At 42.7% G+C, this 12,067-nt stretch overlaps 1 protein-coding gene across 1 annotated transcript in view; it reads left to right on the plus strand.

Moving 5' to 3' along the window:
• The window catches only part of LOC309507059 (uncharacterized protein), a 275,228-nt gene that overhangs the window by 42,324 nt on the left and 220,837 nt on the right, over positions 1 to 12,067 (plus strand). The window contains exons 12-15 of the mRNA XM_082181150.1: positions 268 to 2,067; positions 5,508 to 5,681; positions 9,510 to 9,683; positions 10,257 to 10,430. Coding sequence (XP_082037276.1) covers positions 268 to 2,067; positions 5,508 to 5,681; positions 9,510 to 9,683; positions 10,257 to 10,430 — 2,322 coding nt within the window. The remainder of the gene's footprint in view (positions 1 to 267; positions 2,068 to 5,507; positions 5,682 to 9,509; positions 9,684 to 10,256; positions 10,431 to 12,067) is intronic.

Raw genomic sequence — 12,067 nt, forward strand, 5'->3', positions numbered from 1 at the left:
ATAAGATATCAGAACCAGAGCCCAGCTGTGTGTTTATGAGCAGTGTCGCATCTATGGATCAGCCATTGGATTTTAAGAGTGTATATATATATATATATATATATATATATATATATATATATATATATATATATATATATATGTGTGTGTATATATATATATATATATATATGTATAACATTCACGTGAAACATTTGAAAATATGATACAGAATAAAAAATACATTGTGCTTAAGACTCGTAATAATGTGATATTTTTATTTTACAGCCATGAAATCCACAAGTTTAGATCAAATCTGATGAGGAAGTTTGATTGTCTGTATGAGGGAACAGCAAAGCAGGGAAACCCAACACTCCTGAACGAGATCTACACAGAGCTCTACATCACAGAGAGTGAGAGTGGAGAGATCAGTAATGAACATGAGGTGAGACAGATTGAGACACAATCCAGGAGAGCAGCAACAGAGGACACACCGATCAAATGCAATGACATCTTTAGACCTTTACCTGGACAAGACAAACCCATCAGAACTGTGCTGACAAAGGGAGTCGCTGGCATTGGAAAAACAGTCTCTGTGCAGAAGTTCATCCTGGACTGGGCTGAAGAGAAAGAGAATCAGGACGTGCAGCTCATATTTCCACTTCCTTTCAGAGAGATTAATTTGATGAAGGACAAAACACTCAGTCTTTTAGATCTTCTTCATGTCTTTTTCCCTGAAACTAAAGAAATAGAAATATCCAGTGACAAATATAAAGTGTTGTTCATCTTTGATGGTCTGGACGAGTGTCGTCTGTCTCTGGATTTTCAGAGCGATGTGAGGTTGCGCGATGTAAGTGAATCAGCCTCAGTTGATGTGCTGCTGACGAACCTCATTGTGGGGAATCTGCTTCCCTCTGCTCTCATCTGGATCACCTCCAGACCAGCAGCAGCCGATCTCGTCCCCTCTGAGTGTGTCCATCGATTGACAGAGGTACGAGGCTTCAATGAGCTACAGAAGGAGGAATACTTCAGGAAGAGAGTCAGTGATCAGAGTCTGGCCAATACAATCATCACACACCTGAAGTCATCAAGGAGCCTCTACATCATGTGCCACATCCCAGTGTTCTGCTGGATCTCAGCCACTGTTCTCGAGAAGATGTTGATTGAAGTAGACAGTGGAGAGATTCCCAAGACTCTCACTCAAATGTACACAAACTTCCTGATCCTTCAGACCAACATCAAACATGAGAAGGACTATGAGAAGAACGTGACAGATGAAGACATGATCCTGAAACTGGGAAAACTGGCTTTTCAGCAGCTTGTGAAAGGCAATGTGATCTTCTATGAGGAAGACCTGAGAGAGTGTGGCATTGATGTGACGGAAGCATCAGTTTACTCAGGATTGTGCACTCAGATCTTCAGAGAGGAGTTTGGCTGGTATCAGGGGAAAGTCTTCTGCTTTGTTCATCTGAGCATTCAGGAACATCTAGCGGCTCTATATGTGCACCTCTCCTGTACAAACAACAACAGAAATGTGTTTGACTCAATCACTAAACAGGGTTTGCTGTCTAAATTTAAGGACTGGTTTCAACTCAATTCATCAGAACATGTTTCATTATCTGTGCTGCATCAGAGAGCTGTGAATGAGGCTCTACAGAGTAAAAATGGACATCTGGACCTTTTCCTGCGGTTCCTTCTGGGTCTGTCAGTGGAGTCTCATCAGCTTCTCCTACAAAGACTAATGAAACAGACAAGCAGATCTGACAACAATGAGGAAACAGTTGAGTACATCAAGAAGAAGATCAGGACCATTGACTCTCCCGAGAAATCCATCAATCTGTTCCACTGTCTCAATGAACTGGGTGATCATTCACTAGTGAATGAAATACAACAGTATTTGAAATCTGGAAGAATAAGTGAAGCCAAACTCTCTTCGTCTCAGTGGTCAGCTGTAGTTTTTGTGTTGTTGACATCAGAGAAGAATCTGGATGACTTTCATCTTGATAATTTTTTAACTAGAAACAAAGCTGAAAATATGATGGTTCTTCATAAGATGCTGCCTGTGATTAAAGAATCCAGATCAGTTAAGTAAGTAAGAAAATCAAAGTTAGAGAAGCTGCAGATAAATAATTCTGTTTTACCAGGTATAAAAAAAAAAAAAGATTTGTCATTTTTAAATGGCATTAAATGGCATAATAGACCAAGCAAAATAGCATAGACCAACGAATAGGATTCTCACCAGAGAGCCAATCTACTTTGAGTGTAAATAAACGAGCCAATGAACATTGGCATGCAATCATTTGCAGCATCTGCTCTGCAAAGCTTGAGTCCCCTCTGTTGTTGGCCATCCGCCGCTTGTGTGTAAAAGCACAGCCGCAGGTCTGCTCAACACTCTGGGAAACCATGGAGTTCAGCGAAAGCGTGTTGTGTGCCGTCTAGCTACCGGGCTGCTGTTACGACAACCCAGCGCTCGCTCGGCGCTCTAGGTGCGCGTTCCCCTTGCCTATTCTCCATTGTAGCGCCCTCCCTGGTGACCACCAGAAGAGGTCTACTTCAATAGAATAGCTTGGGTGACCTGAGCAGTGAGGGCTTCTCCTTCGGGGAACCAACCCCCTAGGGCCCCTCCCTGTCTAGCACATCATAAGCTGTGCAGCTTCTGGATGTGATTGCTGGTCCTTCAAAAAAAACAAAAACAAAAAACAAAAAAATATATATATATAGCAGTTCTCCATAGTCAGTAGCAGACTGAGGAGCTTCCCCCAACGTGCCATCAGAGTCCCTCGGGGGACGCCCCTCAGTCTACTTGTCTCCTAGAGTGTTGTCCCCTGCAAAACCCCCCCCCCAAAAAACTCTGGCACAGCCTGCTCTACTGTGTCCGACGCAGGAGGACAACACCACCCGTGCGGTCGGTGAAACATCACCCTTGAGACGGGCGATCCGGAGATGGGTGGAGTTGCTCTCCCCCGGAGAGAGGGCCGGGCAGGAAGTCTTTTGAGTCAAAATTCTGTTCCGCCACTGGACTCAAAGTGGTACCCATATTAAAAAACAAAACAAAAAAAAGACCAGTTCCTCTATCTCTGGGTCCGAAGAGGGCCCGGAGAGCAGTGGGAGGAGAGAATCCTCACCATTTTCATCCGCCTCTTCTATTGCCAGCGGTCACCAGTTCGAGAACGCAACCAAGCCTCCCCTTGCACCCCCTGCCCAGTGTAACCAGGTAATTGTGGTACAGCACACTCAGACCCTGCAACGGGGTCTGAAAAAAAAAAGAGAGCCCTCTTAAAGAGAGCCCCCCGAGCCGCGTCCCTGCGTTCTACCTCGTTGCCCCTCTGCGGGTACGCCTGCGGTCCCTTTGGTCCCACTTGTATTGTCTCTACGAGCCTGGCTCCCCAGTCCGTCTCGCTGGCTCATTCGGACCATCATCGGCTATGCGATTCAGTTCGCCAAAGCGTCCCACCAAGTTTCGAGCCATCCACTCTCTTAAAGAGAGCCCCCCGAGCCGCATCCCTGCGTTCTACCTCGTTGCCCCTCTGCGGGTACGCCTGCGGTCCCTTTGGTCCCACTTGTACGGTCTCTACGAGCCTGGCTCCCCAGTCCGTCTCGCTGGCTCATTCGGACCATCAGGCTATATTCGGACCATCATCGGCTATGCGATTCAGTTCGCCAAAGCGTCCCACCAAGTTTCGAGCCATCCACTCCACTTCAGTGAGTGCAGCCGATGCCCATGTCTTGCAAGCAGAGATCACAGTCCTACTGGCAGAGGACGCGATAGTGCCGGTCCCTCCAGACAATATGAGGTCAGGGTTTTACAGCCCCTACTTCATTGTACGAATCGTGCCTAGAGTTCAGGCCTGGTGACAACAACGTAGTACTGAGAACCTGGCCTGGCTATGTACCCAAGGTTCCTACCACTCTCTTCAGGGACCAGGTGGTGAACCTGCAAGCGATGCCCCTGGAGGAGGCAGACCCAGCCCTGGCTTTACTCTGTCCTGTCCGCGCTCTGCGACTGTACAGAACTCGAAGCCTCAGGACCTCAGACCAGTTCTTTGTCTGTTATGGAGGCCAGTAGAAGGGAAAGGCTGTCTCTAAGCAGAGGTTGGCCCACTGGATAGTGGATGCCATCACCTTGGCTTACCAAGCACAAGGCGTGCCCTGTCCGCTCAGGTTGTGTGCTCACTTGAGGGGCGTTGTATCCTCCTGGGCGTTGGCACATGGCGCCTCGCTAACAGATATCTTTAGAGCTGCGGGCTGGGTGACACCTAACACGTTTGCTTGATTTTATAGCCTACATGTAGAGCCAGTCTCCTCCCATGTTCTCACCCTAAACGGGTACAAGCACTGAGAGGCCCGGCCCGGCCCAGAGTGAAAAACCAGTTTGGACCTCGGAGTCGGATGTGGCAGAGAGTGGCTTCAACTTTTATCCGTTAAGTCCTTGAGAACCAGGTCTAGGCTGGGTTCCATATGTGCGACCATGCGAGGATCCCATATGTATATTCTTCCACGGCTGCTCCTAAACAGAAAGCCTGTGTCTTTCCCTAAGTCACCCAGTATATCATATGCAGTACAACCTTCGGGTTAGTCCATATGTATATCTTATCTCCACATAACTCCTTCGGGGAAGAATGTGGCTTCCACAGCGTTCTCCTTCCTAATGGAAAGGGCACACTTTCCCAGTGTTATCCAATAGTGTCACTGTATGGGTTACCATGGAACAACAGTGACAGAAACTCTCTGTGTAAGCCCTCTGCTATCGTTCTTCCAGGCAAGAAGGAGCAGGAGGCATGTATGGGCATTGGAAGGGGGCTGCAGCTGTGCGCTTTGGTAGGGATTCCTATTCGTTGGTCATGACGTACAACGAGAGTGACCGACTGATGGGGAACGTCTCATTCCCTGAAGGAGGGAACGGAGACGTACGCCCCGTCGCCACAACTCCTGTTCCCCGCTGGGCGACCGGGCCAACTGCGCGGCTCATCAGTGAAAAACTGAAGATGCAATGCACCTTCTGCTCATTATATACCTGCACTGCGAGGCAGAGCAGCTGCTGCAAATTATTGCATGCCAATGTTCATTGGCTCGTTTAGTTACAATCGAAGTAGATTGGCTCTCTGGCTAGATTCCTATTCATTGGTCACGACGTACGTCTCCGTTCCCTCCTTCAGGGAACGAGGGTTACCATATGTAACTGAGACGTTATTAATTACAATGTTTTTTTCTATATTCTGGGACTTCTGCCATTTTACAGACAGGTGTAATGATTAGGGAGGTCCAACATGCAGATTAGTTTTAAACAAGTTAAAATTGAATTGCATAAATTGATTAAATTCCATCTTTGTTTTTTATTTGTGTAACTTTTACCATTAAACTTGGATAAGAATTTGAAATTAAGAAATACATGTTAATGTAGATTTTTTTTCTCATGATATGAATGAATTATGAATGAATCCAATTGGAATTGCAAGTTAGTGTTTATTGCAGGAAGTTGTTTTTTCAGTTCATGGTGTTTAACAAGTATTGTTTTCATCTTTCTACAGGTTGAGGGATTGTGGCGTGACAGATGAAGGTTGTGCTGCTCTGACTTCAGCTCTGAAATCAAACCCCTCACACCTGAGACAACTGGATCTGTCTGGGAATAAAATAGGAAGTTCCGGTGTACCGCTTATCTGTGCTGTACTCGAAGATCCTCACTGTAAATTGGAGCAACTGTGGTAAGATCATATTTGACACTCACAAATGAAAAACAATATAATTTATGTTTGAAGTGTTCAGACTCTTTCTACTGCTGTGAGTTCAGCTGATTGAGCTGTAAATGATTGAACACATGAGCTTCTCCTCAGCAATTTTTGTACCTTCATTGACACTACTTCAACTACCACTTTGACGCTTCAAAAAGTAAAAGTTTGAGCTTCCTTAAGAACCAATGAGGTTTGCTCTCGCACATCATCTCTCCACCTCTCTGACTACTTTGACAGAAACACACTGACACTGCACGCTCGCTCAGAGCCCAAAAGGGGAGATGTTTAAAGATGTGATTGGGCCAGCCCAGTGTCAGTCAAGAAAAGAACCGATGGGCCACTGATCTGCGCGTTTCATGGGCCAGTCTGTGAAAAAAAAAAAAAAATCCTACGCTGAATTTCTTTTGACCAATGCATTACAGCGGCACAAAGACCCCAGCGCCATCAATTACGCAAAACAAAACAAAACGAATGGGCTGCGGTGTATGAGTTGTATGGGCCGTTCAGACAAAAAATATATAATTATGAGATGTACCGGCCCATGAATCACGTCGGCCCACCGGGAAAATGTGACGAAAATGTACGCTGATTGACTGAATGCACGCAAAACACCAGCACCCGCCATTTTTTTTAAAGCTGTGTAAACACACAGATTATAGCCTATATATTTACTCCATATAGTACTCACATACGAACATGTAAAGGTGATAGATGAACCTCTTAACCTTTACACTTAGGAGAAAATCCAACACAACTTGGAACATGAAACATGATTCTGCTCAGTTAGCAACACTGGACACCAACCACACAGCATACGCTAATACCTTTTCATATACTGTCTACTTTCTTTGTATAATAGTTCTATCTTATAACGTATTAGAAAAGACTGTTGGACAGACCGTAAACGAATAAAGACAGAGAATGCAAGCACTGTGTGTTCAGGCTCTGGCGTTCTCAGCGCCATCAAAATAAAGGTCCGCCGCACCGTCAAAATAAAAGTCACAACAATAAGCGCGGCTTAGTCACTTCAGAGTTCCTGCTGGTGGTGAGAATGCAACCAGAAAATTTTTCCTGGGGAACCATTAGTTCTCGGGGTTCCATTAGTTCCCTGGTGGCTAGATCCTAGAACTAAGTTCCTAGAACTACCTGGTGCGAAAGCCCCTGTTGTCTCTTTATTTATAGTTGGAGCAATGATGCGAACATGAGTTCCATTAATGGCTCCAACAACTCCAGGGAAGCCCACAATCCTCATAAAAATGGCTTGCTTTTGCTGAATAAACCTCTGCACATCACTTTTGGCCATTACTTTTTGTTTGGTGTGGTAGTGCCACAGTAGTGCTATTTAAGGGCCTGCTTATTTCGGACTGATGGTGGGCCCCAAGTCATTAATGGTGCACTACTGCATTTTTCCAGTGGCCAAAAAATGTCATTATAACTTTGATTACTGCAGTTAGAGCATTGATTGGTTGAGTGGGACAGGTTATTACAGTTTTTCTCCATTGGTTTGGCTCATTTTTTGAAACAGAAATTACATTCTCAAAACTCTAAGATCATTTGGCAAAACAGTCTTACAGTTCAGCACAACACTATAGTTCACTTGCAAAAGCTCATATCTCTCCCAAAACTGTTCTCTCATGCTTCAAAACTAAATTTGTTTCCCATATAAAGAGTCAGTGCCACGAAAATGGCAAAGATCCTTCTCAATTGCTTTGGCTCATTTCTTGAAACAGACCGGACGTTCTCAACACTCTTGGTGCTTTTGCCAAAATAACGTGGATGGTTCAGCACAACACCATGGTTCACCTGCAAAAGTTCATACCTCTCCCAAAACAGTTCACTCATGTGTCAAAACTAAATTTCCTTCTCATTTAAACAGTCAGTGCCCCCAAAATGCTTTGTCCCTTTGGCATTGTGTAAGCACTGCAAGTCAAAATGTTTAGATGTTTTGTCACTATGGCAGAGGACCATTGAAATATCCCTCATGTCCACCTTTCAGTCTTAGCCCAGTCCTTCATTGACAATGCTTACTGCACTGTTTTTTGTCTAGCTAACAGAATACAATTGTGTATAAAACTGAAAAAAAAAAAGAAATAGGATTTTAGGGTAAGAGTAACCTCCAAGGTTTGACATCACACACTGCACACATACCGCCAAGGAAATTGTAACCATTATCATTCACACACATAAAGTAACTTCCATACATCAGAGTAAAAAGAAAATGTATGCAGCATAATATACTGTAATATAAACACACAAACAAAAAACAATGAAAATTATATGCAGCCTACAGTGCTGTAAATAAAGCTGGAGTTTCACAACTAACAGTTCTTCACTGGTTGCTGTCCTCACCCTCCCTCTCCTGGCCACCGTCCTCACCCTCCTGCCCATCCACACGCTGCTGTCTGTCTGGCCACAGATTCTCATCCACATCACAGCGTATATTCTCCCTTGCGATGCAACGAGGGAAGAAACGGCGTGCATGTCGCAACCATCCCCTACACTGATCTCCTGTAATATCCTCACACGCAGCGTCTATTGCATGGAGCAGGGACCTCTGATCTTGAGCCCGATGCTCATACACTCTCCACCTCCAAGCGGAGAAATATACCTCAATAGGATTGAGGAAAGGAGAGTAAGGTGGTAGGAACACCATGACCATCCTTGGATGAGTAGTGAACCAGGCCCTGATGAGCGGGCCATGGTGGAAATTCACATTGTCCCATACAATGACATATTGTGGTAGGTGAGGCCTCTCTCATTTTCAGGGATCAAATCAAAATTAAGGCGGTCCAAGAAGATGAGGAACTTCTGTGTATTGTATGGGCCAAGACTGGGGATGTGAGTGGCCACACCACTCGCTGGCCTGGGGCCCAGTGGCCAATAATATTATATATATATATATATATATATATATATATATATATATATATATATATATATATATATATATATATATACATACATACATACATACATACATACATACATACATACATACATACATACATACATACATACATATATGGTATTCATGGTATTATGTTCTTGACTAATTTTGACAATTGAACAGACTATTGTGCATGTGATGACTTATACAATGAAATGACGCTGACACGTTTTGGAGCGAACAACCATTAGACTGAGAATCAACAATCAGTTTAGATCAACAAGATCTATTCACTTGGAAATTGTGCTAAATGTAGGCTACCTGTACTTAATCATTTGCAAAGATGTACTGAGACATTGAGAGATGTACTTAGACATTTGCAATTTGATGAAATGAATGAGAAATTCAATTCTGTTGTGAACAATTGCCAAGTGGTTTGGAGGTTTGTCCATGTTGTTTTGAGAATGTCATTTCTGTTTCAAGAAATGAGCCAAAGCAATGGAGAAAAACTGTAAATTCAGGTCAGTTACAAAAAGAATACCTTGACGATCAAGCCTGTGTTGTTTGATCAACTCCGTCATCATATAACTCCAATACATTATACTGTATCTTCGTTGGAAAGTGTATGGTCTTCTCCTCTAAGCTACCATCTTGTTACTCCTAACTAGGCTAGGATACATCTCCAGCTCTCTTAAATACTGTAGAAGCTAAGACTTAGTCTTAATGCTTATTTTTAAGAATCTTAATGAATCACACTAATTCTAATTCACTAATAAGTCTAGAAATAAGAGTAAAATTGCATCATTCTTAGAATTTTGACACACTTTTACTTTTACTCTGAGTGGAGTTATACTGTATACAGCCCCTGATCTGATCTGAACTGAGAGAGCGAAGAGTGTCATTGTTTCTTACAGGTTGAAGGATTGTGGCATCACAGATGAAGGTTGTGCTGCTTTGGCTTCAGCTTTGATATCAAACCCCTCACACCTGAGACAACTGGATCTATCTGAGAATAAACTGGGAAGACAGTCAGTGACTATTCTCTCTGCTTTACTGGAGGATCATCACTGTAAACTGGAGATACTGGGGTAAGATCATATTTTATTTTCACACATTGGATAAAGTAGTAGAACCAATCAGTATTTCAGTTTTATTTATTATTCAGTTTAAGAAAGTTCAGGGGCATCCAGTGTTTGAAATCGCTAATACATGCTGTGAGTGCATCAGGAAGAGATGGCCTATCAGTATCAGAGCTGGTGGTAGAGGCTTAACCGCCAGCTTGAAGGCTCTCAGATGTGACCTAGAGATAAGGAGGTGCTTATGATATTGACAATAGGCTCTCCTGATAAAGGGAGCCGTTCTTTCAGTTGTTTAGTGGGTATGGAATCTAGTCTGGTTGGTTTGATGTAGTAAAAAGTTTTGCAAGATCTTGTGTAGAGTAAGCTCAAACCCCAAACCAAGTGGTGGCAACAAATAGCAACAAAAATAAATGTTGTATGATCATGTTTTATTCTTTGTGACATTTTAGATCTCATTCTAATGATCCATCAAACATATTGATTTGTGCTTTAAGTTTGTACTTTCTCTTTAACAATGGATCCACTGCTAAACTGAACTAATCTGAACTGAGAAAGTAAAGAGTGTGTCATTGTTCTCTACAGGTTGAGATATTGTGGTGTCACAGATGAAGATTGTGGTGCTCTGGCTTCATCTCTGAGATCAAACCCCGAACACCTAAGACATCTGGATCTGTCTGGGAATGAACTTGGAAATTTGGGTGTGAAGCTGCTCTCAGCTGTCCTGGAGGATCCTCACTGTAAACTGGAGATACTGTGGTAAGATCATCTCTCTGATAGTCACTTTTCTCTTTTTCCTCAGTAAGACGTGTCCTTTAATGTAATTTTGTGAAATACAGTGTACATCTGGAATGCCCGTTTGAACTAATAATCTGAACAAAAAGCAGTTTAAAAATAAGGTGCATAATTTAATTATTTATCTGACTTCTAATATAATTGATCCAACTCCATTACAATATATCACATTCAACTCTGTGTGTCTGTTCAGTCCTGAAGCACATGACAGTTTCAAACAGCACTTTTGAGTATTGATATGCATCTCATTCTATCAGCTGCAGTATGTGGCAATGCTTTTCATTATATCTCTCACTATATCTGAGACCAGAGTGAATAACAAACTACAGACACTTCAACTACAATTCACAGTGTGTCATTGTTTTCTATAGGTTGAGTGATTGTGGCGTCACAGGTGAAGGTTGTGCTGATCTGGCTTCAGCTCTGAGATCAAACCCCTCTCACCTGAGACAACTGGGTCTGACTGGGAATAAACTAGGATCAGGAATAAAGTTGCTCTCTGATCTGAAGGATGATCCACATTATAAACTGAAGGGACTATACTATTGTGAGTATATTTTTATTCAAAGCCTTTAAATTGAAAAAAGTTTCAGTAACAGGCCTCTTGTTTGTAACTGGAGAATATAAGATAATAATTCAGCTCCACTTTAGTCTCTTTGAACTACGGAAGCCCTGAACTGCAACAAAAAAAAAAAAAAATCAGTACAAAAAAAATTCTAGCATTTCGAGATTAAAGTCGAAACATTACGAGAGTCGTAATATTTTGAGAATAAAGTCAAAATTAAGAGACTACAGTCTTACGTGGAAGTTCCTTTTGTGTGTGTGTGTGTGTGTGTGTGTGTGTGTGTGTGTGTGTGTGTGTGTGTGTGTGTGTGTGTGTGTGTGTGTGTAAAGAAATGCATTCGTGAAGTCAAACTGCCTCATGGATCTAAACAAAATAGTAGCTTTTTACTTTTATCTGGGCTTTCAACAAAAGGAAATTCTACAGTTGCTAATCTACCAACATGCATTTCCATGGCGTTGCCTATAGACGAGCACAGAGACTCCACCGGAGTAGGTACCACAATCCTGGTCCAAACTTTATGTGGCACGAAGCCTATGTTTATGTGGCTTGACTCGATGCCTACGTGTTTTCATCCTCTTCACCGTAAATACGTTCTGGATACATTTTAAGTGCATCATTCTGTATCCCATCATTTGGCCGGATCCCGTGATTTCCTCACATATACAGTATATATATATATATATATATATATATATATATATATATAAAAAATCACTGGTGGTGGTTGAGGAGAGATTCCCTGATATGATTAAGCGCTTTGGGTGTAGGCCTACAGTAGACATATGAAAGCGCTATATAAATGCCTCATTCATTCATTCATTCATTCATTCATAAAGCTGGATATCTCCATCCAGTCTGAAAAGTTTTCGCCTGTAAAGTCTATTCCGGCGCAGTATATTTTGTACAAACAAATGGTAATGCCATGTTGGTAGATTGGCACCTGTAGAATTTCCTTTTGTTGAAAGCCCAGATAAAAGTAAAAAGCTACTATTTTGTGTAGATCCATGCCCAAGGCATGATCGAACTCACACACGAA

This window comes from Leuciscus leuciscus, assembly GCF_965113295.1.
Source record: "Leuciscus leuciscus genome assembly, chromosome: 9".
NCBI lineage: Eukaryota > Metazoa > Chordata > Actinopteri > Cypriniformes > Leuciscidae > Leuciscus > Leuciscus leuciscus.